The 26958-nt window shown below is 39.2% G+C and overlaps 3 protein-coding genes across 4 annotated transcripts; 2 read left to right on the forward strand and 1 right to left on the reverse strand.

Moving 5' to 3' along the window:
• The first annotated feature begins 360 nt into the window (after positions 1-360).
• Positions 361-2917, forward strand: LOC121976951 (rust resistance kinase Lr10-like). 2 transcript variants are annotated; one of them, XM_042529386.1, is made up of 3 exons: positions 361-1269; positions 1375-1541; positions 1666-2917. In XM_042529386.1, exons 1-3 carry the CDS (start codon positions 608-610, stop codon positions 2835-2837), a joined length of 2001 nt encoding a protein of 666 aa, XP_042385320.1. In that variant the 5' UTR covers positions 361-607; the 3' UTR covers positions 2838-2917. The 2 variants fall into 2 exon arrangements, with proteins under 2 accessions (XP_042385320.1, XP_042385321.1); XM_042529387.1 differs by having other exon boundaries at positions 362-1178; positions 1401-1541.
• Positions 2918-9620: 6703 nt separating this feature from the next.
• Positions 9621-10790, forward strand: LOC121978017 (rust resistance kinase Lr10-like). Its single transcript, XM_042530412.1, has one exon. It carries the CDS (start codon positions 9780-9782, stop codon positions 10770-10772), a length of 993 nt encoding a protein of 330 aa, XP_042386346.1. The 5' UTR covers positions 9621-9779; the 3' UTR covers positions 10773-10790.
• Positions 10791-11630: 840 nt separating this feature from the next.
• LOC121976953 (nuclear poly(A) polymerase 1-like) lies at positions 11631-18477 on the reverse strand. The gene is made up of 12 exons (XM_042529390.1): positions 18290-18477; positions 17686-17865; positions 17528-17605; positions 17345-17452; positions 16398-16460; positions 16064-16225; positions 15513-15626; positions 15284-15346; positions 14871-15200; positions 13224-13388; positions 12023-13149; positions 11631-11899 (listed from the first exon to the last, which is right to left on the reverse strand). The coding sequence occupies exons 2-12, from the start codon at positions 17797-17799 to the stop codon at positions 11854-11856; spliced, it is 2370 nt and encodes a 789-aa protein (XP_042385324.1). The 5' UTR covers positions 17800-17865; positions 18290-18477; the 3' UTR covers positions 11631-11853.
• Positions 18478-26958: the final 8481 nt, after the last annotated feature.

Genomic DNA, 26958 nt, shown 5'->3' on the forward strand with positions numbered 1-26958 from the left:
GGATCAATAAGGCTAGTAATGATGCAAATTTAAAACGAATTTATTGTGGTCGGATTATGTTCGATTAATGTGGTATTATTGTGGTCGTTTGTTTATTTATTTATTTATTTATTTATTTATGTAGAACTAGGAATCAAGTTAGTCAACGCAACGGTGACCGTAGGTTAAATCATGTGGAAGATGCTTTGGAATCGTGGCGAGCGTTCCGTCAAATAATATAAATAATAGGCTAGGTTAATCTTGCATTCCTTTCTTATCCCATCTCGTTGAATTAAGTTCAATTTCCCCTAGCGTAAGTCCACTCCAAAGTCAATTGAGGCTGTTGTACACTCGACCATCCATCTCGCTCGTTTTGTAGCAATCCGCATTGTGCCACCGTTTGCTTGGCATTTTATATAGTAATCCTTGCCTTTGAGTTCCTCTTCTACCTCTGCAACTCACTCATTGATCAAGTTCGATGGTGATATCATTTTCCTCCACGCTGCTCTCTGTTCCTCTGATCCTTCTCCTCCTCCTCTGCCATGCTGCGTTGCTACTTGGGATTTAATCTAATCCTTGCCTTTGAGTTCCTCCTCTACCTCTGCAACTCTCTCATTGATCGAGTTCGATGGCATCATTTTCCACGCCGCTCTCTGTTCCTCTGCTCTTTCTCCTCCTCCTGTGCCATGCTGCCTTGCTACTTGGAAAATCTCATCGTCCTCCTTCTTCCTGCGGCGACATCGACATACAAAATCCATTCCGGCTATGCGGCGATCCTGACGGATGCGGCAACGATAGCTTCGAACTCAGCTGCGAGGGAAACCGCACAGTCTATAGTGACTCCCATTCTGAGAAATACTTGGTCACTGAGATCTCATATCGATTTTATGCCACAACGCTCCGGCTCATGCACAGTGGTTTCTTGTCCGACACGAATTGCCTTCTTCCCAACCATTCTTTCAAGAGCAATACATTTCATATGGGCCAGCGGTTTGATGAAGAATACCGGATTTTATGGGCCAGTTTCATGAACTGCACGCAGGAGGTAGAAAGTCAGGAGTATGTGGCAGTCCCTTGCCTTCGCGGCAGCAGCTCAACTACATACGTCGTCGTTAACGACAGCTCGTATCAGCTATCCTACCTCAAGAACTCGTGTAGCTTCTTAACCACCGTGCCAGTCGAGAACACGCTAAGTCCAGGTGATCACGACATCTTTAAGCTCCTGCGAAAGGGATTCCTGGTATACTGCACTCCATTACACTCGGTGAAATTCTGTTGGGAAGAACTAAAGTAATCAGGATTGTGCATTCATCTTCTCGCCTTAACTTGGTTAATTTTGATATCTCGTTGATTTCATAGATCAATTTGGTTTCCAATCTCCACGTGTGAATGCAGGTACGACGCTCTTGTAACTTTTGCAGGTCCAAGTCTCCTTTCCCAGATTACCTATGCCATCTTTTTTGGGCTTGAATTCCTGTCGTGCGTCTGCAATAATCGGGCCTTAGCGGATGTTCTTGGAATACTCGCCTCTGTTTTGTGGTCTCTTTTTCTTGCCTCACTAGGTGAATGAGAGACAAGATAATTCAGCAAATGATCTATTGTTTTTTATATATCGTCATTCAATTAATTGAAGCTATACATGATCTAATCGCTCTCCGTTAATAATTTTGCCAATATTAATTGTAGCGGCCAGATTAATATTGGCACCTCTATGTGCCTTCGGATTCCTCCTACTCAATTGCTGGAGGAGAAGCAGGGCACCCGAGGACGCCGTCGAGAAGTTCCTTCGCAACCAACAGCAATGTCTTTCGCCCACGCGCTACGCCTACACTGACATCGTCGCCATGACCGGCCACTTTAGGGAAAGGCTAGGCCAAGGCGGCTTCGGCGCCGTCTTCAAGGGCCACATCATGGGAACATACCCTGTCGCCGTTAAGCTCCTGGGCGGATCCAACTTCCACGGCCAAGATTTCATCAACGAGGTGGACACCATCGGAAGAATCCACCACCTGAACGTCGTGCGCCTTCTCGGGTTTTGCTCGGAGGGATCGAAGAGGGCGCTGGTCTACGAGTTCATGCCCAACGGGTCGCTCGACAGGTATATTTTCTCCTCCAATTCCAAATTCAATCGCAATGGGGCAAGCAGCAGTAGACGCCGCCTCAGTTCGCGCAAGCTCAACGAGATTGCCTTGGGCGTGGCCAGAGGCATCAACTACCTCCACACCGGATGCCACATGCAGATCTTGCACTTCGACATCAAGCCGCACAACGTTCTCCTCGATCACAATTTCACCCCCAAGGTTTCAGATTTCGGACTGGCAAAGCTCTGCCCCAAGGACTGTAGCCTAGTCTCTATGAGTGCCGCAAGGGGGACGATTGGATATATAGCACCCGAGTTGATCTCTAGAAGCTTTGGGATCATATCGTACAAGTCCGATGTGTATAGTTTCGGGATGTTGCTCTTGGAGATTGCTGGCAGAAGGAGGAATGTGGATCACAAAGCAGAGAATTCGAGCCAAATTTATTACCCTTCGTGGATTTATGATCAACTCGTGCAACTACAGGAATTTGGAGGAGCAGAGGCTGATGATATTAACTTGGAAATCGATGAAATCGAGAGAAAGCTGTCCATGGTGGGGCTCTGGTGCATACAGATAAAATCATGTGATCGTCCCTCCATGTGCGAGGTTGTGGAGATGCTGGAGGGGGATATAAACAACATCCACATGCCACCCAAGCCATTCTTTTCCTCCGGACAATCACAGTCACAATCGAACCTAGTTAAGTTATCATATGCTCAGTCATCTTCTGTAGGGTTGCATGGTATCTCAGAGAACGATGATCTTTCAGAACTTTAATAGCCTGATAAATTAGTTCAGATAGATAGTATATGTTTTCGGTATTGTTCAATATGTACTCAACAGGCTTGCTCATCCTAGTTATCGTTCTATCTTTTTTGACGGATGCATTTGGATTCTGAAGGAATTAGAGGATGTCTAATTTCGGTCTAATTACATGCATTCGATATCGCCATTGTTTTATTTTGAGATGGAGAAGTTCTATACTATAGCTTTTGGCAGATGCTTGAGTGACACGTATTTTTATTATTTTCATTGTTTTACCAAGAAGCTGGTAACATCAAACATCTAATTCCTTTAAACGAGAAGAGTTGTGTAGATCTAAATATGATATTTAATAAAAAAAATAAAGAAGACTAAATTTTTTAAATAGTTTTTGTAGATCGATAAGGGATAAGGGATAAGGGTTACGAGTTGAGGTGACTTTTGGTTCACTCTTAGGAATTGGAATGCGAATGAGTATCATAGTATTATGAAATAGAAATACGTATGAGCTTGGTACCATTTTTAAAAATAATGTTTGGTTAGTTGAATATTTTCAATCGGAATAAATTTAAATTTCTTTTTTTACCCTTAGAGAAAAATAAAAGAAAAAATTAGATGAGAGAGAAAGTTGAATGTGAGAGAAAAATATGATGAGAGAGAAAGTATGATGAGAAAAAAATGAAGAGATGGAAAGTGTAGTGAGAAAAAAATGAGAAGAGAGAGCGTGATAGAAGAGATTGAGGAGAGAAAAAGTACGATGAGAGAGAAAATATGCTGAGAGAGAAAGTGTGATGGGAAAAAATGAAAAGAGAGAAAGTATGATGAGAGAAAATGAGGAAAGAGAGTGTGATGAGAGAGCATGAAGAGAGGGAAAGTATGATGAGAGAGAGTATGATAGGAGAAATTGAGGAAAGAAAAATTATAATGAAAGAAAAAGTGTAATGAAAAAAAAATGAGAGAGTGTGTAATGGGAGAAAAAGTATATTGAAAGAGAATGAAGAGAGAGAAAATGAGGAGATAAAGTGTGTGATGGGAGAGAATACAGGGAAAAAATGGTAGAGAATTTATGATGAGAGAGAATAGGGAGAGAGAAAATATGATGAGAGAATAAGGAGAGAGAAAGTATGGTGAGAGAGAATAAGGAGAGAGAAAGTGAAATGAAAAAAAATTGAACAAATATATTAAGAGTATTTTTATTCAAAACTTAATTTTCATTCTCATTCTTATCAAAACCCAAGAAAAGAGGGGAGTTTCATCAATACCGAAATTTTTGTGTTTCATTCCAAATCTTAATTCAATTCCCATCAACCAAACACAAAGTTTGGGAATGAATCCATTCCCTCATTCTCAAACTCCTAAACCAAATGCCACCTAAGAGTTTTAGGGCATGGTAAATTCAAAAGAGCAGAAAAAACCTATTAGACGATTGAATTTCACCTTTTTAGATCGATCAAAGGGAACATAAGTTAAGAGTTTTGGAGCATAACACTCAAAGGAGTGTGATATGGATGTTATTAGAGGTCTCCATGTGTACCAAAAAGGTCAATGGCTCTAATCCTGTCTGAAAATCGTGAAGAAGGCTAGCTAGAGATGTGGCTCCTCTGTTGACCTCGCGAAGACTTCACTCCGATCTGCAACACAAGAAATGTCAGTGTCGGGCCAGGGAAGGGGTCCCTGTCATTGGCCCTCCGACGCTCAAGTCAGTCATCGAAATAGTAGAAGGCGGAGCAACGTAGTAGCAGTGAAAGCACAAGCGTGTGATGAATAGCATATACCTCCACCGGTGTATGGATCCCCCTTTATATAGTGATACAGTAGGCGACATGCACACTTCTCAAGGTGTAGGTATGTTTTTTCAACCGTATTATGAAAGGATATATCAGAAAAGTGTCTCTGACATTATACCTGATGCGGTGATAATGAAGAGCCCCACCCCACTATCACGGTGGAGGTCAAAGGAAGTCAAAGTCAAGGTGGTCAATGCATAGATGGCATCGGTCGGTCGAGCGAAGCATGCCCTAACCAGGGAGGAGGGCCCAATCCACCGCTGCCTTTGATACATGGAGAAGTCAAACGACCGACGCTCAATAAAGACAATGTGAAGAAGCCGCTCAAGTGCCTTCCTCGCTCGGCAAGGCACCAATATTCGTCATGGGTAGACGAAACTAAGGTCGAGCGACTACCTTACTCAGCTAGACAGCCGAGCCTGGCATCGACAGAGTTCAACTCCCGCCGAGCGACTATCTCGCTCGGCCTGACAGCAGGTCTTAATAATGGCAGAGTGGAACTTCGGTCAAGCAGACACGCAAAGGAGTATCGAGGCTCTGGCCGACCGGACGAGGAACCAGAGCGGCAGAAGGATGACCGAGTGGTCAACCCGCTCGGCCTAGCAGGACACTCCCTCTAATATCCAGCAGTATCCTTTTGGGAGTTGGTGTCGCCAACACTAGGCATGGACAGCCAGAAGATTATACGGCGGAAGCTTCCACTATCACTTCAGAAAAATGCTCGCCCTGTTAAGGTACTATGTCAGAGACAATTTACTGAAAAGTCTTTTCAGGGAAAGCTTTGAGAAGCATGCACGCATGCTACCGGAGCTCTATATAAAGGGGGGGGGGGTTCAAGCATCAGTGGAGGTATGCGATATTCACTGTTTGCACTACAGTCTTCTTGTTCCTTCGCTTTATTCTCCATCGCCGGTGACTAAATTCATCGTCGGAGGGCCAACGTCGGGGACCCTTTTCCTGGCTCAACACTTACATAGTTTGTGTTGCAAGCCCGAGCGGAGTCCACAGGAGGTCAGTGTGAGCGCCACATCCCTAGCTTTCTGTCTCTTTGACTTTCGGATAGGATTATATTTGGCGCCGTCTGTGGGAACGCTGGACGACTCACCGCCGTGACGCTCACTCAAGAGGAGCTTGAGATGCTCGTTCAAGCCCGAGCGGCGAAGATGATCAAGAAACAGCAATAACAGGCGTTAGCTGATCGGCAAGCGCCGTAACCTGCAACATCGACGGCTGGCAGACAAGCTGAGCAGGAAGATCGAGCAGCACAAATCTCTGTATGGGAGCAGAATAGAAGGTCGACCGCCACACAGGGTGAAGTGCCCCTTCCACCGCGCCTTGTTCCAAACCCCCTCTGAAATAGCCCAAGCGAATCAAGAACGGGGATCGCCTTCGGATGATGCTCCCGTTCAAGATGCACGAAAAGGCAAGGCACCCAGAAGCAGCCCAGCAACTTCGACCACGTGCTCAAGAAGACCAACAAGTATATAAATATGGAAGAAGCCCAAGCGGCCAGAAGAAAGGAGGCGTCGATTGAACCTTCGGTGTCGACCGAGCGCCGACCATCAAGCAGTCATCACCCGTCCAAAGGGCCAAGGGTCGAATGAGCGCGACCACACCAGGAGACGAGGGCACATGTCGTATAGCATGTGGTGTCCAGTCGGCCGAAGGCATCGAAGGGCAAGATGTGGACGCCGATGTTCTATTCTTTCCATCAGTCGGCGACCCACAACACGCAAGACTGCCACGACCTAACAACAATCGTCAGCCGACCGGGCCCAAGGGGATACCACCGCCGATCTCCTCCGATCGATGATAAAAGCATCGATCTACAGGGCGGCGAGAGGAAGAAAGAAGAGAGCCCGAGTGGCATGGCCAACATCAGCGGAGGGATGACATCGATCCCTCCCGAGTCCCGGCCGAACTAAATAGACCATCCGCTCGGAAAGAAGAAAACAGGAACAACGCTTCCCGAGGAGAGATAGGCATGATCGCCGAAAGGTCGACCGGCGGTGACTCCAACAGAGCCAGGAAGTCGTACACTCAGCGGTTGGAGATCCACATCATGGGATGCACAAGGAGAATGTCGAAGGACCCTAGATCAACTTCGGCCCAGCGACTTGGAGAGAGTGGAGATTCCTCACGATGACGCGTTGATCATCCAAGCGGTAATCGCTAATTATAATTGTATTTGAGAATGATCGAGTCCAAATTCCATCGGGTGCTTCATTTCTACATGTCGTTTCAATGACCCATAGCTGTCGCCGGCTTGGAATTTGTAGGAAGCATTGCAATGCTTACATTTTGCACGCATTTCTCTCGACGGAAGAGTAACTTTCTCAAAATATTTAGTGAAAGTAGAAGACTTTAGAGGATGAAGTTCCCGAGTAATTGCATCGGTACTTCTTTGTGTTTCGGGTGTCGGATTTGGAAGATGCTCGATCTCATCATCGGTGGATTGAATGTTGGGGTCCTCCTCCCGTGGATTCATTATTTCCTTTCCCTTCCAAGCTCGAGATGACGCACCTCCGCGGCCTCCTTCCATTGTAATTGAAATTAGAAACGAAAGTGTGTAGAGAATACGAAATTGATATTAAGAGTAGAGAAGATGTGCGTGAAAATGATGAAATAAGCTTTCTATTTACAGAATTTTGATAGTAACGGACACTTAATCATAGTCATTGATAAAAAAATGGTCCAATGATCCTAACCGTTGAAAAAATACTCAAAAAAACCTCCACATCCTCTCCCAACGACTATGAACTGCTAGTTTACCGGCGGTTCCAACGGCTATGAATCGCGGGTTAACCGACAGTTCAAACTGGTCAAAAAAAAAAAAAAATCAAATGTTGAACCGTCGAGCCGAACCGACGGTTCACCGATTTTGCACCAACGGAATCAGAACCGGCCCGGCAACTTACGGCACCGGTTCCAATTCAACCCGATTACTGGCCCGAGCCGGGTTCGGGCTAGATCCAGCCCGGGGTCGGGTCTAATTCGCCTTGACCCCCTTCTAACTCTCTTCCTTTGAGCGTAAAATATTAACAGAATGTAGGCCTCCTAATCTTAGTCGGACAGTCAACCACTTCTTCACCGTCGACTCATCGTTCCGTATTAATTAGATATAAATACGAGATGGCCAATAAATTTTAGATGAAAATGTTAGATGAAATATTAAATTCTTATTATATTTTTGATTTGATTTGGTAAAAACCAAATGTCTGTTTTAATTTGGGATTGCATAAGCGAGAAGGATATTTTTAGAAAGAAATATATATACCATCTGGTTAAAATGCAAAGTATGATATTTGATTTTGAAAATTATGATTACAAATGGTGTTACAAACAAACTAACATGGATGAGTATTATAATATATATCCACATAATTCTTTGAACAATGTTAATGAACAGATTTTATATTAAAAAACTTTTAAAATAAAAAAAATGTATATTTTGAATATAAAGAATAAAAATAAATAAATGTATTATTAAAAATCAATGCGAGTTTACGTTAATAAAAAAAAAATGTTAATATAATATAAGCTACGTGTATATATGAATAGAAAATGAAGATGAAAAATGGAAGCGGATGATTGGGACGACATAAACACCTTGAAGTTGATGGTCAGAAATTAACTTGTGCTTGTGGTGTGAAAGCCGAAAGGGGATGGATGACATGAACACCTTGAAGTTGATGGTCAGAAATTAACTTGTGCTTGTGGGACGACATAAACACCTTGAAGTTGACGATATATACTCAAAGAATTGCCGGCAAATTAAATTGGTCGAAGTTTAATTCTATTGTAATTTTATCGTACTTTTCTTTCTTTTCCCATTCCGTTTAAGTCATATTTTCTCACTTGTAGTAGCAAATCTTATTAATCCTTGGCTTAATTTGAGTTCCTAGCTCCTCTACCTCTGCAATTAACTAGCTCATTGATCGATCGAGTTAGATCGATGGCGATATCAATTTCCTCCACGCTGCTCTCTGCTCCTCTGCTCCTTCTCCTCCTCCTCCTCTGCCATGCTGCGTTACTACTCGGCAAGTCTCATAGTTGCCCTCCTTCTTCCTGCGGCGACATCCACATACGATCTCCGTTCCGGCTAATCGGCGACCCTGACGATGCGGCGACAGACGCTTCGAACTCGTCTGCGTGGGAAACCGCACAGTCTATAGTGACTCCCATTCTGAGAAATACTTGGTCACGAAAATCTCGTATAAAAGCAGGAAGCTCCGGCTCATGTACAGAGGTTTCTCGTCCGACGCCAATTGCCTTCATCTTCCCGACCATTCTTTCAAGAGCGATACATTTCATATTATGGGCCGGCAGTTTCACCAACAACACAGGATTTTATGGGCCAGTTTCATGAACTGCACGCGGGAGGTAGAAAGCCAGGAGTATGCGGCGGTCCCTAATTGCCTTCGCGGCAGCAGCTCGACTACATACGTCGTCGTCGTTAACGACAATTCGTATAATAATCCCAAGAACTCATGTAGCTTCTTAACCACCGTGCCAGTCGAGAAGTCGCTGAGTCCAGGTGATCACGACGTCTTTAAACTCCTACGGAAGGGATTCGTGGTACACTGGACTCCAACACAGTCGGTGAAATTCTGTTGGGAAGATAACAAGTAATTAATTAATTAATTAATTAATTAGGATTGTACCTTAATTCTTTATTTCATCAATTCAATTTTCACGTACATGTGAATGCAGGAACATTCTGGCAACTCTTGGAGGTCCTACTCTCGTTTACAAGATTGTCAATGCCATCTCTTTCGGCCTTCAATTCCTGTCCTGCGTCTGCAATAATACGGCCTTAGCGGTCGTTCTTGATGTACTACTCGCCCCTGTTTTGCGGTATCTCATTCTTGCCTCACTAGGTGAATGAGAGACAATATAATTCAGCAAATGATCATCTATTGCTTTTATATATATCGTCATTAATTCAATTAATTGAAGCTATGCATGATCTAATCGCTCTACGTTAATAATTTTGCCAATATTAATTGTAGTGGCGAGATTAATATTGGCACCTCTGTGTGCCTTTGGATTCCTCCTACTCAATTTCTGGAGGAGAAGCAGGGCACCCGAGGACGCCGTCGAGAAGTTCCTTCGCAACCAACAGCAATCTCTTTCGCCCACGCGCTACGCCTACACTGACATCGTCGCCATGACCGACCACTTCAGGGAAAAGCTAGGCCAAGGCGGCTTCGGCGCCGTCTTCAAGGGCCACATCATGGGAACATACCCTGTCGCCGTTAAGCTCCTCGGCGGATCCAACTTCCACGGCCAAGATTTCATCAATGAGGTGGCCACCATCGGAAGAATCCACCACCTGAACGTCGTGCGCCTTCTCGGGTTTTGCTCGGAGGGATCGAAGAGGGCGCTGGTCTACGAGTTCATGCCCAACGGGTCGCTCGACAGGTACATTTTCTCCTCCGAATCCAATCGCAATGGGGCATGCAGCAGTAGACCTCGCCTTAGTTCGCGCAAGCTCAATGAGATTGCCTTGGGCGTGGCCAGAGGCATCAACTACCTCCACACCGGATGCCACATGCAGATCTTGCACTTCGACATCAAGCCGCACAACGTTCTCCTCGATCACAATTTCACCCCCAAGGTTTCAGATTTCGGACTGGCAAAGCTCTGCCCCAAGGATTGCAGCCTAGTCTCTGTGAGTGCCGCGAGGGGGACGATAGGTTATATAGCTCCTGAGTTGATTTCTAGAAGCTTTGGGTCCATATCGTACAAGTCCGATGTGTATAGTTTTGGGATGTTGCTCATGGAGATGGCTGGGAGGAGGAGGAATGTGGATCAAAGAGCAGAGAATTCGAGCCAGATTTATTACCCTTCGTGGATTTATGATCAACTGGTGCGACTACAGGAGCTAGGAGGAGCAGAGGCTGATGATATTAACGTGGAAATTGATGAAATCGAGAGAAAGTTGTCCATGGTGGGACTCCGGTGCATACAGATGAAATCATGTGATCGTCCCTCCATGAGTGAGGTTGTGGAGATGCTGGAAGGAGATACAAACAGCTTCGACATGCCACCGAAGCCATTCTTTTCCTCCCCAGACTCGCAATCGGATTTCGTAATGGTGTCGTGTATGCAGCAGTCATCTTCTATAGGGTCGTTTGGTATCTCAGAGAGAGAACGATGATCTTTCAGGACTTGAATAGCATGATAAATTAGTTCAGATAGATATATATGTTTTCATGTATATTCATTATGTACTCAACAGGCTTGCGCATCCTTATTGTACATAGTCTTATTCCACCTTGCAAAGATTATTTTTACTGACTCAAATTCATAATCACAAAATCACACGGCAGTAATATTACTATTACGCTAGAGCTCCCCTTCAAGTTTGAAACAATCACACTAGAAAATTTGAGAACTATGATATTTGGAAGTGGTGGGTGGCTTAACAATTTGACTCAAAATCATTTGATTTAATTTGTTAAAAACAAGTAGGAAATATTTTTATAACTTTGACATGTAGGATTTCACTGGGTAAAAAAAATGATATTGGATCATGGAGGTTGAAACAAGTCCAATGGTACTTGGTTTGATGTTAGTGAAGGGCATTTAATTTGCGTGGACATAGGCATGCCTAGTTTGAGAGAATTTTTTGATAGTCATATCTAAAAAATTTTCTTTATTTGTACGATAAGCTTCTACCAGTAGATAAACTCAATGGAGGAGCAATGAAGAATATCAAGGAACTAATGTTTCCATTAAAATAATGTTTGGACGTAGACTCTTTTTTCTATAATCATCTGTAAGAAATCATCAAATCCAAGATGGATATACCAATTTGCTTTGGAAGAATTGAATTGCGCCATCAAGAGCAACAATAACATGGCACTAAACTCAAACAGCAACAGTGTCCGAATTATATGATCTGAATTATTCAAGGCATGTAATGTAATTCACAATATGCTGCATAACAGGTGGGCACAAACTATCATATATTTGATCTTTAAGTTGAAGGGTCGCTGAGCATTAGGCAAATAAGTGAATAGAAATGTGTAAGATTTAAACTTAAAATTGCACATTGATAAAAGTTTTACAAGTTATGGGAGCCAATTAAGGCTCGACGACATAGCATCGGAACAAAGAATCAACTTTTATCAGACATCATGTCGACAAAAGTGTCTTCATTTACTACCCATCTTTAGTTGGAAGCAGCATGGAGCTTGTGATCGGAAATGGATCTTAGACTTGCCTTCGGAGTAAAATCACGATGTTTTTCCATTAGATTTAACCACAGTGGATAACCTCAACCTGCATGAGGTTACAGATAAAAGAAGCTTCACATTATATAATACAAGCAACAACAGACAAGGCTAATTGACCGCTTCTAATTATAATGGTGTGCATTTGACATATGATTGGCAAGACCAATACCTTAAGGGCTTGCGTTGGGTATTGGCGGTCGTCACAGGAGTCCACGCCAAAGATGGTGCAGAGAGTTCTTCAGTGCTTCCGTTCTGTGTGTTATTTCCGCCAGACATTCCATCTTGGGTCACTGTTGTACCAGAATGAGATGGCTCCACAGAACAACCCGCAGCAGGAGCAGATAGTTCTTTTGCCGAAGATGGAGCAGAAGGTTCTATGGTGCTGCCATCCTGTGTGTTACTGCTGCTGCATATTCCTGCTTGAGTCACAGTTCGATCAGCATTAGAAGGTTGATCTGAGCACTGTGATTCAAAATATTCAAGCTCATCCAAACCCTCAGGTAGAGCTGCAAGGTTGCCAGGCTCCACACTAGTTAGTTTGTTAATTGCCAATGCCTCTGCCTCCTTTGAGCACAGAGATTGTTGAGTGATGCCAAATGTAGCAGCAGCAGCTGAAGTTTCAGGCTTTGTTAGTGGTTTAGCCGTCTGAAGCTTCATACCAATAGGATTGCTATAGGTACTGCCTTCCATGCATCTTCTCTTCCTTGAATCATCAGGCATATAGGTGACCCCGTTACAAGAGTCTGGAAATTCAGTTTCAGTTGGCTTCAAAGAAGAATCAGCCACTTGGTTTATTTTAGTACCATTCTCCTCTGTTGTATCGTCTACCTTTCTCTTTTTTGATTTTGATTCAATGGAACCAGTAGACGCAAGTTCATCCAGCTGTTTTGTATCAGTACATTTGTCAGCCACGTTGGCCATAGCCTCAGCAGCCTTTCCAGCCTGAACTCTATTTGAAGCCCTACCTCTAGAAATGTCATGACCCTCCAAACCTGCAACTACTTTAGAAGGGCGAGAAGGCCGTACACCACCAGGGAAAACAAATGATGGAACATTTCTTCGTTTTATGTGGGTAACTCGAATCTCCATTCCAGGTTTCCACGAGGTATACATGCCTACGGAATGCTTAAACTCTTCCACAGTTGCCCTTATGTCAAATTGCTCGCCTTCTTGTACTGGTACTCCTTGTTTTCTCTGAAGGCCCATGAAGTAACAACAATGAAATGATCTAGACTTGTCTGAAAAATCACGTGGACAAGGGTGGCACTGAAGCATGCCAAACGTATGTCTTTCAATCTGCAAAAGAAGTTCCAATTTGTTAACAACAGTTTGATGACCAAGTAACTCAATAAAGTTCACTTTAGTACTACCTTTAGGGTCAGTGTGCGAAGACGTGATTCTACCCAACCTTTCCAGTTCCTAAGGTCAGATTCATTTCCAGCGGTTATGTCAATCTCGAGATAATTCTTGTAGGCTTCAAAAAACGGATAAGGCTCAAATAGACTATCCCAGTCAGCTTTGCTAGTCTCCATTGCCTGCCACATTGTCCACCATAAGGCACTTTGAAGAGAGAAAATTTGTGAAGAAGATTGGTTATGACATGGATATAGCCAAATATTTACAATAAAAAATTGGATAAGAATTTCTGATAAGCTAAAATATTTCTGAAATAATTCATCATCAAGCCTTATTTGTTCTAATTATTTGACATTGTGTACATGAATTTTATGCCTATATTAATCTATGCAAGGGTATTTCACTAGAAATATTTAAATCGAATAAATTATTATTAATTATATAAATAAAATAATTTTTTTATTACGTTGATATCTACTTTGGTGCCCCTCACATCCTAGCACCTTTCACTTCACTCTAATCCATTCTATTCGTTTAAATGTAAATTTAATATTCACATTTAAACAAGTCAACACCATTTTAAGATATTTCCTCTCATTTAATCATTCTAGATTTGCACCTAATTATTCATAAACATTAGTGTTTTTTATTTTATTTTATCATTCCTAGTAACTCCACAAATCCATCATAGTATTCTCATATCTACTACATTATCTTTCTGTACATCCTACTTTCTGCTAGTGCAACACTCTAATTCATAAAATATGGCATGTGGTAGTACAGCCTTATAAAATCTTCCATTTAGCCAAAAAGACACATGACAATGAGACAACACCCCGAGAGACTCCATTTTTGACCAATCATCCTTTATATATCTCAATTAAAATTCATTTCTGTGTTGAATAAAAAAAGGCAGCCCAGTTTATAGATTATTTTCTTACCATTAAACTACATTTAACATATTCAGTTTTAGTTCTACTTATCATATAACATTTTATAGTTACTAAAGTTTTTCACCACAATTTATGCTTTGAATTTATTCCAATTACTCTCATCAATTAATATAATATAATATAATATAATATAATTTGTAAATAGTGTACACTGAGGTTTACCTTGGATTTGATTGGTTAGCGCATCTACTACTATCATAAAAAGATGGGCATTTGAAGTAACAACTTGATGTAGACCTACAACTATAGAAAATTCATTTTAAGTAACACAATTTAACAACATTATCGTGTTGTTGTGATATGTTTAGGCAATTTAAACATGGGTTGTTTGAGCTTAACCCATCCGGGTTTGGGACTCACATTAGTAGTTTTTTTTTAATCTATCAATGTTTAAAATTTCTTACAGAGCATCACACTTTGTAACTAAATTTCCCACTGAGAGGAATTAGATATATTATTCTGAACCCTTTTCGGAAACTACCACACTGCTCTTAGTGATAGTATGCTACTAAAAAGAAAAGGCAAACATGAGTATAAAATCTCATGAATGATGCATCCATATGTCATAATAAACTATCAATATGCTATAATAGACTATGAATTTTTTAAATTCAAACTTAGACTTGTAAACAACATAATGCAAATTTAAATGCTAGAAATGATTATCATATTGGGAACAGTACAAGAAAATAATATAACATAATGTACCTCACATATCTGATTTCCACGCTGAAATTCTTCCAACATGACCCGCAATGTGCTTGATGATACATTGTAGCTAGAATTCATACAGGGATATGCAGGTGTTATTATGGGCATTTGGTGATGTCTATCTCTGAAATTTCGTCTGGGATCCCAGATAGGAAGTCCAAGAGTACCCTCTTGAATCTCACAAAGCATCACAGGGTTTGGCCAACGCCATTGGGTGTAGACACGAAAAAAGCGCGATACTAGCATGCTTGGCAGTGCATTGGGGTATAATTGGCATATTCGAGCAACAAGTAATGCCCAATTTATACCACCAAGGAACCCTGCAACCTGATAAAAATGAAGGAAAAGCAATGAGGAAAAACTCTTCATGTGACAAAGGAAGAAATCTATGTAAAATATGAAAACCATACATTCGAATATACTCCACGTCTCTTTGCCCAAAACCTCATGCAGCGCAAAGTTGTGCGAAAGTTCTAGAGAAAACAAATTTAAACTATTAAAGTGTTCAAAGTTTACTAAATTGAATAGAACTGCAACATAGGGGGTCAGGGAACAAAAGAACATTGCACATTGTGCCATTGCACATTCACCTTGCAGGTTCGTGATATCAAAATACAAGGGACTGTGGTAACAAGATACCTGAATATTTGGCACCAAGTGTAAAATTTGATCTGTGACTCTACACCCATTCAAACTGCGAACAGTCTGCTCATCAGCATTTTGTAATATGGAGTCCTGTGAGATATCTAGGTCCTGACAAGCATAGAAATGAGAGATTGTAAAGCAATCAAATGCATTGCAGTGTTATAAAAGCACATCGATTCAAGTTTAGTAATTCTGGAAAAAAGGAAATACCATATCAATAAGCATTCAATCAACATAAGAGCCACAGTAGGATCACACACGGTGAAATGCAACATACAACATAGTTTTATTTTACTAGTAAATATGTACACTCTTTAATACCAAACTGAATTCACAATTATAACCCACTAAAAACTTAAAACGAATTTATGATGGCCAAGAAGACATGAAGAATTACTTTCTAAACCAACAAAGGAAATGTTTGATGCCAAAAAAGTGAATCTTCTTCACACTGGTGATTTAACATATTTAAGTTCAAAACATTTAAAATTACAAACTGAACCAACTTTCCCAGTAAAGAGGGAGAGGGGAAAAAGAGAGCATACTTCAGGTATGACCCAAAGTGTTAGCTTAGCATATAGAAGATCTATGGAAACTCCATTGAGCTTGAACCTCATTACAGGGACATGAGCATCTGGAACAGGTTGCAGTTCTGTCACTTCCGGCATCTCAGACAACATATTATGCAGTTCTGTGAAGAAATCTTCCTGCATAAGCATTCAAAAAATAGATTGCAGATATAAATGCTTATTTCAAACCATCGTCATCAAAGTTGTGCTTGAGGAAGGCTATATGAATATTATTCCTCCAGTATATTGCATGTTAAATGCTTAAGTCAAATAAAGTAGAAAAAACGAACAATGTCTATATCTATCTTACTTCTCTAGTAGCATGCCTTGGACCCACACACAAAGTGTCTATATCAGCGCCAGGACCATGCACCTAAGATTAAAAAAAAAGAGAGTATAGATAACACTAAACATTAAAGAATTGGCACAAAGTCAGAAAATTTCAGATGCTCAAATAATTTTTGATAAACAAACTGTACAAGTACATTTTGACCCTTAACCACTCATTATCAATCAATACCAAAATAAAAATAAAAAACTCACAAAACATATGAATCATTCATAATAATTCCTCATATCCGACCAGATAAAATGATTCTCAAAATGTTGTGTAGCTAGAGTGGAGTTATAATCTGATGAAAATTCAGCATTCATGATTAGCATGTGGCCAAAAGTGCCATAAACTAGCAATTTTTTAGGGAAATACAAATTTGCAGTCCTAACTGGAGTATAATTTGATCAATAAAAACTACAAACCTAAAGAATCAGTTGCTAGCCTCTGTCAGTCAATATGCGTCGCACTTTTAATAAGAATGGGCAATAAACATTGCACATGGCGCTCCACATAACGAAGTGTGTAACCAGAAAATTGGGCATTAGAGAGGTTGACAGTTACAATGCCTTAATACAGAGACAATCTTGTCAATAATGATGTCTCAAGCCAACTCAAAAAAATGAAATAACAGAAATAAGTTTCAACTACCTAGGATCAGTTTCATTATCATTACTAGTCATTGAGCTGTGTATTATGGTATGTTTCTATGGGTTTGAGAAAGAACCAACGTTGTAACACAGTAGAAACAACGAAGAAGTATGCATCTTATTAGATTGTCAAGATCACAAAGCATGCCATTTCACATTTTATCAAGTTAACAATTTGTCATGTAAGTATTCAGATTAGTTCAACACTTGGATGTAATTTCCTATTCACGCCTCCAATATGTCTATAATTTGTGGACAAAGGAAAGATTTGAATACCCCAAGTCGGTAAGACCCAAAAGTAAATATCTTCGCGTTTGCCTCTTGGACAAACTGCTCATTGAATCCCTTGGCCCTGCTAACTTTCTTTATCCAGAGCTTTACAATCTGTTGTAAACCCCCATACATCATTACCAGCAAAAGACATAAAATGTGTAAAGATATCAGTAATAGATTGCCAACCTGATCCAATCTTCCCAGAACCTCTTCTCTGGAGACAGCTTCTTCCTGGATTTCATACAACCCAGCATCCTCAAGAAACTAATACAAAGATAATAAATATTACAACGCATTCATTGACAACAAGGTTAAGGGAAATCATCCTGTTTACAGGGTTGAACCTTTTCCAGCTCCTGGGTCTTGTTGATATCATACTCCGTTGGCCCACTCCATGATATTGGCTCGGTGACCCCAAGGTAACCGTTAGTCCGTTTAGTGACTCCAGAGCTCTCCATGGGTGATAAACAACCCTTGCTTGCCAAAAAGATCTGATTTTTTTATATTTCTGATATGTACCCAGGCTGATCAATAGAATTACTAAACCAAATCAAAATCCTACACCTCCGGCTTCAATTACAAGAGGAAAAAACTGATTTTTTTAAAATATCTTTATAAATCCTAAATTTCAAACAATGAGCATCAACTGATGAAGGATACGAAGAGGAAGAAAGAAAGGACCGAAAAAAAAAAACTGTAACACCATGAAATGACTAGTTACAAATACAAAGAGGAAAATAATCCATCCAGTTCAAACGGGAGGCTTGATTTTACATAAAGATCTCATAGCCAAAGCACGACAATGCACCCAAAAGTAAATAACCACCAACAGACATTCCGAACACCCTCTCTTCGCTCCGCTCTATCTCTTATAAACGAGATAACAATCCGAACCAAATCCCAGACAATCGAAGAAAATAGGGCAGATCCTCCAAGAGAAAAACTTGCCGCGATCGCGCTGCCTCTTGCACCCTTGCTCAGCCTCGCCGATGAGAATATCCAGCGATGCCGATCTCGTCTTCCCAGTATCAAATCGAAGGATAAGAGGGATCAACGAGAAAGCCCTAGCGAATTGGGGTGGACGGTTCGGAGAGCCTTTGTAAAGAACAAGAAACTTCGCGGCCACTGCTCGAACCTAACTCGAGTTACTTATACTACTCAACGGAAACGATTGGCTAGATCCGTAGGCACCAATTTAACGAGTTGCTGCACCTACTGATTCAATCCTACCAACAATATACCCACCTTTCTTGCGTCGATAGTTTTGAAAGGGCCCAGTTACCCAATGGCGTAGGTTGTTGGGGACGTGGAGAAAATCTAACCTAATTTGTTTAATACAATTTCTATAATTGGATTTTAAATTAAGACGGAAATAAATGATAGATTCTCAAATGTCACTTAATAGTTTAATATTTTTTTAAATTATAAACTAAATTAATATTTTCTTATTTTAAATTTGTCCTTTCTATTCTCCTAACTGCTCGTTGTCGGACTTGTAACGGATACACTTGAGGGCCCATTTTGTTTAATTTGTAACGGATCTTTAATTTTGTTGGCCCAAATCCATCTTCCATCTTCTATCTTCTATACAGGATTCGTATTTTCCTAAACTTTAGGTCAAGATTTTTTTCATCGATTTAGACTTTCTTTCTTTCTTCAATTTATCATAGGTTATTAATATATCTTCTCTCTTTGGATTCATATCTGTTGATATAGTTTCTTTCTAAATCGATTGGGTTATCTTTATCGTTTTGCACTTAAATTTCTATCTATTTTGTTTATTTTTTAATACTTAGCCCATCTAATTTGCTTTTTTGTTATCCCAAAAACACATAGATAAAGAACAAAATTGTGATTTTCAGGAAAAAAAAAAGAGAAAAGGGAAAAAATTAAGAGGACGCAGAAATTTTGAAAAAAAAAATGAAAAACAAGGAAGTAAAAGAAAAGAAGCAACAAAAGGGTTATAAACATAGACTTTGTTATTCTATACTTGCATTTTGTTTACTATTCTTTATTTTTGAATTTTACATTTCCTATAAAATTTTGCCTAGATTTAATTATGGCACTCCTAAGTTAAATTTTGATAATTTTTTCTTTGAGAATTTTTTTCCAAGTATCTTTATCTTTTGATTCCGCATTCTCATAAGTTTTATCTAGATTTTATTCTAGCACTGGTTTAGATTAAGTTATGGCAAATTCTCTTTCATCTCTTATTTTAAGTGTCTTTATCTTTCAATTATGCATTCTTATAAGTTTTACCTAGATTTAATTTTGGCATGCCTAGATTCAATTCTGATAAATTTTCTTTCAACACTTAATTCGCTATCAATTCTACAATTTGCATTCTTCTTCAATTCCTATCTTTTATCCTAATACCGTTAGGAATTTTTAATTAATCAAAGAAGGCTTACAAGAAATTACCTCAATTCTAAGTTCTTTAAAGAGTTAACCTTAGTGAGTTGAGTGATAACAGATTGCTTTAATAGCGATAAGTGGAGAGAAAGCAAGACCTAGAGAATCACTTTATCAACGTGCCTTAAGATAATACTTAGAACATATAGGATCAGATTTAGTCATATCATTAATATATTAGAGGCACAAGATGCTATAATTACTGGATTGCAAAATAGCTAAGTTGGTAGAGTTTCAGTTCCTACACGAAGTGTTAAACAATATAACCATGATGATAATGTTGATTCTAAAGATATTGATGATAGAGCTTCTAGTGACAAATCTAGTAATACTAGAATTGGTGGTAGAAGAGGAAGGATGAATGATTATGTTGATAGAAACATGAAAAATATCCAGACGAAGATTTCTTCATTTCAAAGAAAAAGTGATCCAAATGTATATTTAGAGTAGATAAGAAAGTGAAATTAGTGTTTGATTGTCATAACTATTCTGAAGAGAAGAAAGTAAAATTTACTGTTATTGAGTTTATTAATTATGCTATTATGTGGTAGGATTCAATTATTCTAATCAACAGAAAAAAAAAACCAGGAGAGATTCGTTGACACTCGGGAGGAGATGAAATCTATTATGAGAAAGAGGTTCATTTCATCACATTACTATTGATATATGTACCAACGGCTACAAGGTCTAACCTAAGGGTCTAGCCTATGGAGGAATACCACAAAGAGATGGAGATTGCCATGATTTGAGCCAATGTGGAGGAGGACTGAGAAACAACCATGACCTGATTTTTACAAGGTTTGAATCCAGAAATTACAAATGTAGTGGAGTTGCAACATTATGTGGAGCTTGAAGATATGATGCATATGTCCTTGAAAGTCAAAAGGCAACTCAAAAGGAAGGGTTCAATCAAGCATGGGCAAAGTTCTAATTCATCCACTTGGAAATTTAGTTGATACAAAAAAGATGATGAAGTTGCATCAAAGAGTAAGACCAAGTTTTCTAAGAATAAAGATGCAAGTTGTATATTTGTCAAAGATAAAGAACTTATCCAATCTTCAAGAAATAGATATATAAATGCTTTTAAGTGTTTGGAAAGATGACATACTGTATCACAATATCCAAACAAGAGAGTAATGATTTTGAGAGAAAATGGGATATTAAAACTGAGAGTGAGTCCAAAGATGATAGTGTCTTACCACCATTGATGGAAAGCAATATAGAAGAGTATCTAGTTAAAGATGAAGCTCTCACATGCTCTAAATGTGCAAGTGAAGGGACAAGATGAAGAATAATAAGAAAGCATATTTCATACTCGTTGTCACATTAAATATAAGGTGTGTAGTATGATTATATATGGGGGAAGTTGTACTAATATAGCTAGTACTATCTTGGTTGAGAAATTATGCTTATCTACCACTAAACATCCTAGACCTTATAAACTACAATAGTTGAATAATTGTGGGGAAGTTAAGGTCAATAAACAAGTGCTGGTTTCATTTTTTATTGGTAGGTATCATGATGATGTTCTTTGTAATGTAGTATCAATGCATGCAAGTCATTTATTTTTAGGTAGACCGTGACAATTTGATAGAAAGGTCATGCATGATAGGTTCAAAAATAAGTATTCTTTTATGATGTATGGTAAACTTATAACTCTTGTACCATAACTCTCAAGCAAGTATATGAAGATCAATTAAGGATAAAAAATGTGAGTGAAAAAAGAAACGATTTTGATAGAAATGAGAATGATAAAAGAAAAAAACATGCAAAAGAAAATGAGTGTGAAAAAAGAAAAGGTGAGGATGAGAGGAGTGGAAAAAAATAAAAAAGGAAAAAAAATCAAGATCAAGAGAGTTAAAAAGAGAGTTTTTATGCAAAAGAAAGATGGTAAAGAGAGTTTTTTATTCTCAACAATCGATGATTATACTTTTGTATAAACAGACTTATTTCAACACTAACAATCTAACTCTTCTTTGCTTAATGTTGTTAAATCTTTTTTTCAAGAATTTGATGATGTATTTCTTGATGCGGTTCTTGATGGATTGCCACCAAATTGATTTCATCGCAGGAGCAACAATTCCTAATCGACTGGCCTATAGGAGCAACCCCGCGGAGATAAAGGAGCTTCAAAACTAAATTGAAGAGTTAATGAGAAAAGGGTATGTCCGAGAAAGTTTAAGTCCTTGTGCAATTCCTATTTGCTTATGCCTAAAAAGGATGGAACTTAGAAAATGTGTGTTGATTGTAGAGCTATAAAGTATGTTGATGCAATTTCCCTAAGTCAAGGTTGATTAGGTTGACTAAGCTTGAATTGGCTCAAGCTTAAGTCTTGATGTTTGAGTTTTGATGTTTGACAATGTATAGAGATTGCATGTGCAATCATCCATTTGGGGATATTGTTGGAGTAATTCTCCTTTGGTCAATGTTTGACCAATTTAGTGTGAAGAAGAATCAAGTAGGTCAAGGTTGACCAGATATTTAATTGAGAAGTCTTAACTAGAAGTTAGGCAAGGGCAAGTCAATGGGAAGGTTGGTAAATGATGAAAATCCAAGTGGGTCAATGTTGACCGGACACTTAGTGTGAAAAGTTCTGGTGAGTGAAGCAAATGGAAATTCCTAGTGAGTGAAGCTAGGCAGTTGGAAAGCTCTAGTGAGTAAAACCAGACAGATGAAAAATCCTGGTGAGTGAAGCAAGGTGAAAGACCTAGTGAGTAAAGCTAGGTAGATGGGAAATCCTGATGAGTGAAATCAGGTGAAAGACCAGTGAGTGAAACTAGACAGTGAGAAAATCCTGGTGAGTGAAACCAAGTGAAAGTCCTGATGATTGAAGTCATGTATGTAAAAATCTAGGTGGGACCAGGGTGACCAGACACTTGATTGTTTGGAAGTACAAGTGGGTTATGGAAGACCAGAGACTTGGCACGAAACGGTAAGTCCAAGTGGGTCAAGGTTAACCGGACACTTGGCACGGCTAGAAAAGTCCAAGTGAGTCAAAGAATTGACCGGACACTTGGTAATGAAGTCCCAGTAGGTAAGGGTTGACCAGATGCTAGGCATGAGCAAGTCCCAACAGGTTACAGTATACCGGATGTTGGGTTCGAGACCCTAAACTTGAGTTAGTCAAGTTAGGGTTAGTGAATCGATCAGTCAATTGATTGAATCAGAGCTCAATCGATCAGTTGATCGATTCGGAGAGCTTTGCAAGATAAGATAACCTAATCGATCAGTCGATCAATTGGGGCTACACCATTATTGATTGGAGATCACTCGCGCGAAAAGCATAGTGTGCTCCCCAATCGATCAGCCGATCGATTGGGGCTTGTTTTCTCATGAGATTGCTAGGCATGCTGAATCGATCGATCAATCGATTCAGGATTTATCTGCAAGAGCATAGAGCCGCTCTGAATCGATCAGTTGATCGATCAAAACCTCCCCAATCGATTGGGATATGATCGTTGTGCAGGTTGTGAGATTTAAACGACTGGGATTGTGCGGATCTGATGTAGCAATCGATTGGGAGCAGACCCGATCGATTGGGAGCCCTAGATCATGGAGTATAAAGGCGATGGCGAGGTTCAAATGCCACAGCGCTTACAGGAGTTTCTTCTCCACTTTTTCTCTGATTCTCACCACCAGTTCTTGAAGATTCTTGGAGTAAAGTGTTGCTGCATTTCCAAACAAGAAGAGAGCATCTTTGTTGTAAATCTTGTAAGGTTTTTCTTGTATTTCTTCTTGTTTGTACTGAGAGTCTTGTACAAGGTTTCTCCACCTCCGGTTGTTCTGAGAATGAATTATTTTCTTAGTGGAGAGTGTGTTAGATGTGTAGATCATTGGATTAATCACCTATTCTTAAAGTAGATACCAAGTAAATCTATGTGTTAGCATTGAAGAGCTTGACTTTAATTCTATCCATTATAAATTAACATCTACGAAGCAAGCGAATGAGCGCAAGAAGCTATTCATCCCCCCCCCCCCTCTAGTTCTGAAGTGACCCAACAAAGTGTTATCATCCTATTCCTAGATTAGATGATATGCTAGTTGAACTACATGATTCTTGCAATTTTCTCTAAAATTGATTTGAAGTCTAGTCATCATCAAATTTGCATGCGTAAAAAAGATAAATGGAAAATTTCTTTTAAGACAAGGCATGGTTTGTATGAATAGTTAGTCATGTCATTTGGGCTAACTAATGCACCTAATATTTTCATGAGATTAATAAATTATACTTAGCGTGCTTATATTAGAAACTTTGTTGTAGTATATTTTGATAACACTTTGATTTATAAAAAAAAATTAGATGAGCATCTCAATTATTTACAAAGAAGTTCTACTTGTTTTGAAAAATGAAAAGTTGTATGCTAATCTTCAAAAATATTCCTTTTGCATTAGTCAGATTAAGTTTGTCGGTTATATTATTAGTGCTAAGGAAATAGTGTTGGATTGTGAGAGAGAGGGTGAATCACGATTTACTTATTTAAATTTAAATTAGAGTAAAAAATAAAATTATAGCGGAAAGATTAAAGAAAGCAACACACACAGAAAACTTAATCGATTTTACTTGGTTTGGAGCTTTCGATGACTCCTACTCTAAGACCCAGGTCTCACGGACCTATCGATGGATAATCCACTAAATGCCTCTTCCGAAACCGCCGGAGAGGGGATAGAGTACAAGTAGAAAATAGAACAGTGTAACAACCTACATTTTCTTTTTACCAAAATGAAAGGTAATTAAACAGTAAATTAAGATTGTTACCAACACTTAGTAGATAGGAACCTGAACATGCTTGTGTGTTGATGTCGGTCTACTGGCAACGGTCGAATATCACGGAGTAGCAGTGTAGTAGTAGCAAATCATAATCGAGGCAACAAAGGAGTCGTAGAAGCTAAGTATCAAGTTATATTTCGAATGCTACTCAAACAACCCTCTCAAAGATTGTTGGAGGAGCCTCCAATGCCCATAGAGGCGCTTTCAACCTTGAAGCTTTATCCCCACAAGATCGCTTCTCATCCATGACGAAGCAACATTCTGATCCTCTTTAGGTTGCCTTCCGTCATCTTTAAGGCGCCTTCAATCCACACGAGAGAGTGCCTTCCATCATATCCAAGGCGCCTTCAACCCACGCGTGAGGGTACCTCCAGCAAAACAGAGTAAGCACAATAAACATAAGGAGTACTAATTAGATTCTGTCTCTCTAAGACCAGGATCTAGTCAAGGTTTTAACTTAGATTTTCCAAATGGACCTAAGCTGAACCGACGCCTACTATCCCCTCAATTGGGACGCATCCTCACTTAGTCACTCTCCTCTATTAACTTACTTTTACTTACCAATTTGTAGTCTATTGACTCACCTCTTGACCCACCAGGTCTTCATGCTAGTTGTCAGGTCCGCAGACCCAATTGGATTTCAGCCGGCTATCAAGCCCCACGGACCTAGTTAGACTTCCTGCTAGATATCAGTTCATCCCTTTGACCTATCTGATCTTCGTACCAACTATTGGGTCCCGTAGATTTAGCTAGATTTCTTGTCGGATATCAGGTCGTCCCTTTGACCTATCTGGATTTCCTACCAACTATCAAATCCTCAGACCTAGTTAGATTTCATCACAGTGTCAAGTCCTCTAGACACGTCAATCTCTGCACACTCGATAAATGAATTAATCAAAAGAACACTCTAACTTTAATCTCCTTATCATTCATCAAAACTTGAGTTAAATTATTAGTGCAAATTGTACTAACAAATGATAGTTGATGAAGTAGGTTAAGACTATTTGTGAATATCTAGCACCAAAACGATAACTGAGGTACATAGCTTTCACGGGTTGGCAAGTTTCTATAGAAAGTTTATTAAGAATTTTAGTACTTTAGTTGTATCCTTGACTGAAGTTGTTAAAAAGAATATTGGATTTCATTGGGATAGTGAACAAGATTTAGCTTTAAACTTACTTAAGGAGAAGATAAGTTCTGTACATTACTTATATTACCTAACTTTGCTAAAACTTTTGAAATTGAGTGTGATGCATCAAGAATAGGTATTGGAGTTGTGCTAATACAAGAAGGTCAACCTCATGCTTATTTTAATGAGAAACTCGACACAATAGCTTTAAACTATCCAACTTATGACAAGGAGATGCATACATTGGTAAGGGCTTTAGAGACTTGACGACATTACTTGTGGCCCAAAGAGTATCATTCACACTAATCATGAATCATAAAAGCATTTAAAGAACCAGAGTAAGTTGAATAGATATCATGTAAAATTGGTGGAGTTCATTGAATTATTTTCTTATGTGATCAAGTAAAAATGATGTATGGAAAATATTGTTGCAGATGCTTTGTCTCGAAGGTGTACCTTGATCCCTACTTTGAACACTCGCTTGTTAGGAGTTGAATACATAAAAGATCTATATTCTAATAATATAATCCTGACTTTGAAAATATGTTTAAAGTGAATATGCTGCATTTGGGAAGTTTTATAAACGTGAGGAATTTCTTTTTAGGGTAAATAGGTTGTGTGTGCCAAATTATTTATTGAGGAAACTATTAGTCGAAGAGACTTATGGTGGGGAACTATTGGAATATTTTGGAGTACGAAAAACTCTGGAAGTTTTTGTTGACCATTTCTTTTGGCCTCACATGAAATGAGATGTAGTCAAGTTTTGTGAGAAATGTATCACATGTAGGCAAGCAAAATCTAGAACTTTACCTTATGGATTATATACACCTTTATCAATTCCTAGTGAACCTTAGATTGATATTTTCATGAACTTTATTATAGGATTACAAAGGTCAAAATGAGGTATGGATTTTACTTTTGTGATTCTAGATAGATTTTCTAAAATGACTAATTTTATTTTTTCAAAGAAAACATATGATGCTAACCATATTGTTGATCTATTCTTTAGGGAGATCGTGTAACTTCATATAGTGTTGATGAGTATAGTTTCATATCGTAATGTAAAGTTCCTAAACTATTTTTGGAAGACATTGTGGGGAAAGTTGGGCAAAATCTTCTGTTTTCTATAACTTGTCACCCATAAACAAATGGACAAACTGAGATAGTAAATCAAATTTTGTCTACTTTATTATAAGCAATCATTCAAAAAAATTTAAAAGGTTAGGAAGATTAATTACCATATGTTGAATTTACTTATGTAGGATCGGAAAGAACACTAGAGGGAGGTGAATAGTGATCGTCGAAAAT

The sequence above is a fragment of the Zingiber officinale genome, chromosome 4B, assembly GCF_018446385.1.
Source record: "Zingiber officinale cultivar Zhangliang chromosome 4B, Zo_v1.1, whole genome shotgun sequence".
NCBI lineage: Eukaryota > Viridiplantae > Streptophyta > Magnoliopsida > Zingiberales > Zingiberaceae > Zingiber > Zingiber officinale.